Source organism: Elaeis guineensis, chromosome 2 (assembly GCF_000442705.2).
Source record: "Elaeis guineensis isolate ETL-2024a chromosome 2, EG11, whole genome shotgun sequence".
In the NCBI taxonomy this organism is placed as follows: domain Eukaryota; kingdom Viridiplantae; phylum Streptophyta; class Magnoliopsida; order Arecales; family Arecaceae; genus Elaeis; species Elaeis guineensis.
The window spans coordinates 120,619,030-120,625,587 of record NC_025994.2 but is presented as its reverse complement, the minus strand read 5'-3'; the positions used below and the strand labels follow the sequence as shown (position 1 = coordinate 120,625,587).

The window sequence follows — 6,558 nt, the reverse complement described above, 5'->3', positions numbered from 1 at the left end:
TTCCCTAATAATTAAAGTTTTTGAAGTTATTTTGTTATTCAACAAATCTTTGAATGTGGACTTTAATAAAGGCTCTCCTTCTATTATTGCATCTATTATTCATGTGGATATATTATCAACACTGAGCATTCTCTCATAGTTATACAATTGATTTGTCAATCCTCATCCTCTCAACTTGGGTCAATGAGACCCTGATCACAAGTTTTGTAAATCCTTCCAGTAAATGTGGGAGATATTGGAATGAAGGATCTTTGTTCCTCCTAACCGGGTCTTGTAGTGCGCTCCTACCAAACAGTGAGAATGACCATTACTAGCTGCCGGAAGTCTTTAGAACCTAACGGTAGTGCCGGTAGGAACAAATCACTAAACTTGTATTTATTATTAAATGAAAGGGCCTCGAATTCACCGCAAGCACCAGTGGTCTAGTGGTAGAATAGTACCCTGCCACGGTACAGACCCGGGTTCGATTCCCGGCTGGTGCAGCCTATTTGTAGTTTTAACCTTTTTTTGTGTCTTGTGGAATATTCGGAGCATATTCTAGTCTCCTTCCGCCCACCATGGGAGTCCTCTTCTTTCTTGTTCCGGTCCTTTTTGTAATTTCCTTTCATAATATTTCCAACATTAAATCCAAGTCTAAACAGATCCTCCCTGCGATCTTTTTCCTTAATTCTGCCATACAATTCTAATCTGAGTCGGTCAGTCTTCGTGATCTCTCCTTCTCTCTCAATCCATCCTTTTTACCGCAAAGATCCAATTTTTTTCATCTCTAGTTCCACAACCTGCCGAGAAGTAATTAATACCCAAAGAGAGAATAGAATTGAAAGGTCTCCTCACCCACCTGCCTCTTCCTCCAAAACCCAACACCAACCCAAACCGAGGCAGCACCGGCAACAGCGGAGATCGTTTGATCCCTTCCGAACAGCGGTCCGATGGAAGAACAGCATCAAGCCGCCGCGGGGGAAGAGACCGAACAGGCCGAAGCCGTCGAACTCGTCCTGTTCCACGTCAACGAGTGCTACGTCTATTTGGTTCCCACTCTTTCACTAATCACATCACCGGTTCTTCCATATTGTTATTGTTTTGCCAGTAGAAATCATCCCCTTTGTTGAAAAGTTTAATCCCACTTCTTGATTCATTGGGTCTTAGATTTGATTGGTTTTGAACAGATACCTCCGAGGAAGACCGCAGCTTCCTACAGGTTTTGCTTCCGCTAATTCATCACCCGTTTTCTCGAATTTATTTTCTTGAATTGTAGTTATTACTCGATGTTTTGATTGCAATAAAGATACAATCTTGAGGAATCTTGGAGTTGGTGAGACCATCCGTGGAGAAATTAGGGTTTTGGATAGTTTGGATTGTGCCCCGATTTTAATGCTTCTTTGGAATTGTGACTATTCGCAGACGAATATAATGTTTCCTTTGATGTACTTAACTTCGTACTGTATCTTTCATGCTTGGACTGTCTTAATTAGCCATGATTCTGAACCATACAACGTTACAAGCTCTAGCACTGTCTTAGGAAATTCGGCTGCAGTCTTAGATCAGTGCTTATATACTCTAATGCCACTATATCTCAAAATTGACTGTAGGTTGAAATAATGTATCACAAGGGACTGGTAATGCAACTGCAACTGCTTTGGAAGCCTCTCTTGATTGTTTGATACATAAGCTATATATGCTTAAAGATAAAGTTAATTCCCTTTTTGGGAAAGCATATTGGGGTACCTGAAGTCCATAGGCAGCAAATTGTTGTCTATATCTTGTTTTCAACAATGCTTTTTTTTTTTTTTTTTCAAACTGTAAAAAGGTAAATGTGCGAATGCCCTCCTGCTATGAGGATCAAGATGCTCTGCGTACAACTGATATTGATAGCATTTGTCTCAGCTTTGTATTGAAACCAGAAAATATTGGCAATAGTGGTTACTGAACGTTTCTTTTGCTATGTTTAAACCAGGGTTTTTGTCTTTGATTTAAATGTGCTGACACTCCATAAAGGCTTCAACTCTGTTTTGATCTCTTGGTCCACACTTAGATATATTCTCATTTAAGATATGTTCACATTATGTGAGTTTACTCACAAAAAAAAAAATCCTTTGGCTGAGTGAATCTGAACTCATGTTGTTGTTTTAGGGCTGATGAATGGAATGTCAACAAATGGAATTGGGAAGGGGCATTAAAAGTTGTTAGCAAGGGGGAGGAGTGTATTATTAGACTGGAAGACAAGACTACAGGTGTGGCTGTCTTTTTAGTTAGTACCATAGCATCAAAAAGTTGGGGGTGTGTTCTTAGATATTGCTTATAGTTCTTATTTTAACTGTTCTTCTGAAACATTTGACTCAGGAGAACTATATGCTAGAGCATTTCTGAGAGAGGGTGAGCCACATCCAGTGGAGCCTGTAATTGACAGCAGCAGGTTCATTATTTTATTTTTCTGTTTGATCTAATAAAATGTTGTAACCTGGTTCTGATTCCATTTGGTTTAAATCTTTGAATGTTACAAGCTGTGTTCTCTGAGTTGTTTCACAGACAATACATGTACAATCATTTCTATTCGCATTTGAACTTTTTTGTCACTAAATCATCATTCCTTGTTTCGCCAGATACTTTGTGCTTCGAGTTGAAGAGGATATAGGTTAGTTTTTTCTCCTTCCTTTGGATGCTAAAATATTTAGTTCAGTTTATAGGATTCTTTTTAACTTTCCTTGCAAGTTTTAGGCATGTGATGGTGCAAAAGGGCAATTCTAAGTTGAGCCAGTGAATCGTGTATTGGTTATATTAGAGAATAAAGTGATGGAAAAAGGAATCAATGTTGTACAGAATAATAATAACTCAGCTCTCTGTGAATGCGTCAGAAAATGAGCCCCCGCTCACCCCCCCTCTCTCTCAAGAGATCTAGATGGAAGTTAGTAGCAGGATGTAGGGAACTTTTTTAAGGAATCTTCTTAAAGTTGACTCCAACTAAATTTAATAAGGCTGATGGATCGTAATTTACAGGAGCATCAAAATTTGTGGGATATGTCCTGTGATCTGACATTTAATTTGAACTCAGAAAGCATTCTGAGAAACCTTTAAAAGCCTGCTACTTTTGATTTATATTTTCTTTATATAGATATTGCTGAACTGAAGTTTTGTGGAACCATGTTTAAAACCCAAAATCATTCCAATGTGTCTGTTGGAATTTTATAAATTTTTGCTAAGTGAGATGTGCTTGCTTTGTATTTGATCTATTCCTAACACTGCCATTGATATCATGTCACTTTGGTGTCATTGCTGAAATAATTGAGAAAATCAGTGCTTTTTCTTAACCTATAGTGCTATATCCATTCGTTAGCTTTTATGCAACACCGACCCATAACTTCGGCGAGCATTTAGTTTCTTTGTGAATTTGTTGAATTTTGTGGATGTGATCACAAACACAAAATTAAAAATTTGAAACATAAAAACTTGCAGGTGGTCGCCGACGGCATGCGTTCATTGGTATAGGTTTCCGAGAAAGGCCACAAGCTTATGACTTTCAAGCTGCTCTCTATGACCACATGAAGTATCCTTATGCCTACTCTACCTGTCCCCCACCATGTGGCTCAGAAAAATAACCTTTTTCATCCAAGCATCCAAAAATATTTTGGCCTTGAGCTCCAGCTTCCCGTAGGGGTGCATACTTTCAGTAGTCCATTTCAACAAATGTTTGCTCCTTTATAATCTCACAGATATTTAAACAAAAAGAAAACAGCTGAAGAGATGGAACAGCATTATCAGACTACATCATCAGTTGATTATAGTCTAAAAGAAGGAGAAACTCTGGTGCTCCAGATCAAAAATGTAAGTCTACTCTGCCTAAGTTGTTCTGACATATCACTTTCAGCTGAGAACAAGACTATGGCCAGTAATTTTACTGATATCAAGATGGTACAGTGCTGGTGCAGGTTTGTGCTTCTTGTGAGGCGTCGATGGTTACATTTTACACCATGTCTTTTATGTATTATACATACACGGATACACCTCTCCTGGTTCTTATTAGATATAATATAAGGAGTTGCATAATAAAAGAATTATCAACTTGAAAACTAAGAAATATCATTCAAAACCTCTTAATATCGTTTAGAAACATGGGTCAAAATATACCACCTGCACAAGAATCATCTCTTATTATGTATAATGGGAACTCTAAAGCATCTGTGATCCATTGGTCGGACATTCCATGGTATTCTCATGGGAAAAGAAGAAAATAAAGTCTCTTTTAACTTAATCTCTTTTTTAGAGTCCCAACATACAATCTATTTCTGAGAGACACACTACTTAATTTGTTCTAACCAATCTCTTTCTTACAGTCCCAATGCAGAAGCCTATTGAGTGTTTCTAGAAATAGTTTCTAAATGCATATCCCTAATCCCTCTGTCAGTTTGAAAATAATCAGATCTCAGTGCCTCTGTCTTTCTCTCTTACTCTGTTAAAAAAATTGTATTTTTGAGAGTATATACAAAAAAAGAAAACTATTCGGTGCTGTTCAGATGCATTGTTGTGTGCCACGATCTAGTCAATAGATATGCATGGAGTGAATCATGGTTCATGTTTTACATGGATGCTGTAGGCCATAGAACAATTACCACAGCCCTAACTAATAAGGATTGGCTTTTGTGGATCTGGTAGGTTGACTTTTTTCTTCAACTGAAACTTTTTAGTTTTTGCTAATTAGTTCCATTTAATGATATCATGCACACTCCCCAGTCTCAGAGTGCTGAGTTCCTTCTTACTTGAGCCCTAGATTTAGGTTGAACATGCCCTTACTGGTCTTAATCTGTTAGATCACTCTATTTTCAGTTGATACAAACTCCAAGTTTTCCTGTTTTACGTTTCGTGGTGTATGACCATAGCCATGACCAATTATCGGTTGCCCTAGCTAATTGGGTTTGGCTTTTGTGGATATGATAAGGTGACATTTTTCGACTGATTTTTTTTAGTTTCTGCTAATCGTTTCCATTTAATGATTATCATGCACATCCCCCTGTTTCAGAAAGCTGAGTTTTTTCTCACTTGGGTCCTAGATTTAAGTTGAACACGTCTTTAATGTTGCATCTTTTATGGAGTCCTTTTGTTCTGGATTTTCTACATTTACCTCAACATGTTGATCCATGAAGCAGTTATAAGGTGCATGATCTCTCCATTTGCCCAATTATGATCTATACAACTTGGCAAGCTTTTTTATGTCATCAAAATTTTTCTTGAAGCGCGTTTTTCATAGATATTACCCAGTATGCACCTCATTCCATTCACCCTGCTCCTACCTATTACATATTTCATCAAGAAGATCTCCGTTCTTCCATGCAATGGTTTTGATATGGAAAAAGAAGAACATCAAATTAGACTATTGCTTATTAGATTAAATCATTCTCATGCCCATTTTCGTAACCATTTTCATTACAATTTTCGTTCAGATAGCTTTTGGCATATGTTGCTTAATGTGCATTGACTTTTTAACCCTGTTCCAATATAGTACCACTTCTCATAACAAGCAGTATGCCAGTTGTGGCTAGAAATGCGTGATGTAGCCTGCGCTGCAACATAAGCTGATGGATATATAATGTACCAGTGATGTAAGACATGGATGCTTTGTGGATGGACCGAGTATTTGTTTGTTTCTAAATAACACAGATGCAATTTTAATGAGATGAAATTTGGCTCCCATTACATGTCTATATTTTTTCAATCTTATTGCATTCTCTTCTACATCAACATCCTGATGGGCAAATTTAGCTGGTCAATTTGTGGGACTAATCCTTGTTTATGCTGCAGAAAGGAGGCCACCGAGGAAAGCCTGCGTCTGTTGAGGAAGGCCTCAGCAATCTTTCATTAAATGAGAATGCAGCCAACAAAGAGGTTCCGATCTGCCTTAAACCTCCTCCTCCCCCGCCTGCACCCCTTTCTCCTGTCGGTTGTCCTCAGAGATCACCAACCAGCGGTGCTGGTGTGCATTCTAAATTAGAATTTCCATCCGAATCTGAAGAATCATCTTCTACCACAGAAAAGAGTGCTGAGGATTTCACAGAAGATGACTTTGGGGATTTTCAGGCAGCTGTCTGAATTTTATATATTCACTTCCTTTTTGCTGATATGCTTACGCCGTTTTCTTTTTCAATTTGTTATGTTTGGTTGATGCACAAAAAGTTATACGACACTACAATCCTTTTGTGGCCATTTTAGATATCTGTGCTATAATTTGCTATGAGAATTATTGTTTTATTGAAGTATTCATAATTTTTCTTTCCTTAAAGAAGAACAGAGGCTCCAGCTATTTAAAATTTGTAAGTTTGTTTGGAGGCACAGTGGAGTCATCAGCCATATGCCAGGCTTCAGAGTACGGCTTAGGGTTGTGGTTTTGTCAGGAAGGTATATGAAGCAATAACAGCATGTGTGTATTTTGTCTCGGTTTGTCTTGCGTGTGTTCCATCTATCGATTTGAAATGAGGAACTTTGGCTGGTGGTGCTTGGTGGTCTCGAGGTGCTTTGGCTGCATGAGCCTAAGAGTGGTGTGGTCTTCTTACAAGCACTGCGAAGCCCGGA

At 38.2% G+C, this 6,558-nt stretch overlaps 1 protein-coding gene and 1 non-coding gene across 2 annotated transcripts; both read left to right on the top strand.

Annotated features, from left to right (window-relative positions):
• The first annotated feature begins 411 nt into the window (after positions 1–411).
• On the top strand, positions 412–482 carry TRNAG-GCC (transfer RNA glycine (anticodon GCC)). The gene has a single exon. It is a non-coding gene; the product is annotated as a tRNA-Gly (tRNA).
• Positions 483–788: 306 nt separating this feature from the next.
• On the top strand, positions 789–6,252 carry LOC105038964 (uncharacterized protein At1g03900). The gene is made up of 8 exons (XM_010914913.4): positions 789–1,028; positions 1,167–1,198; positions 2,131–2,231; positions 2,341–2,413; positions 2,601–2,632; positions 3,451–3,541; positions 3,708–3,819; positions 5,791–6,252. The coding sequence occupies exons 1-8, from the start codon at positions 930–932 to the stop codon at positions 6,076–6,078; spliced, it is 828 nt and encodes a 275-aa protein (XP_010913215.1). The 5' UTR covers positions 789–929; the 3' UTR covers positions 6,079–6,252.
• The last annotated feature ends 306 nt before the right edge of the window (positions 6,253–6,558 follow it).

What these genes read in the sequence shown, in the direction of transcription:
- LOC105038964 (XM_010914913.4), top strand. Translation starts at nt 930, where the DNA reads ATGGAAGAACAGCATCAAGCCGCCGCGGGGGAAGAGACCGAACAGGCC. An exon ending in ACTGGAAGACAAGACTACAG is followed by an intron (nt 2,232 to 2,340) that starts GTGTGGCTGTCT and finishes CATTTGACTCAG; the next exon opens with GAGAACTATATGCTAGAGCA. An exon ending in TCGAGTTGAAGAGGATATAG is followed by an intron (nt 2,633 to 3,450) that starts GTTAGTTTTTTC and finishes AAAAACTTGCAG; the next exon opens with GTGGTCGCCGACGGCATGCG.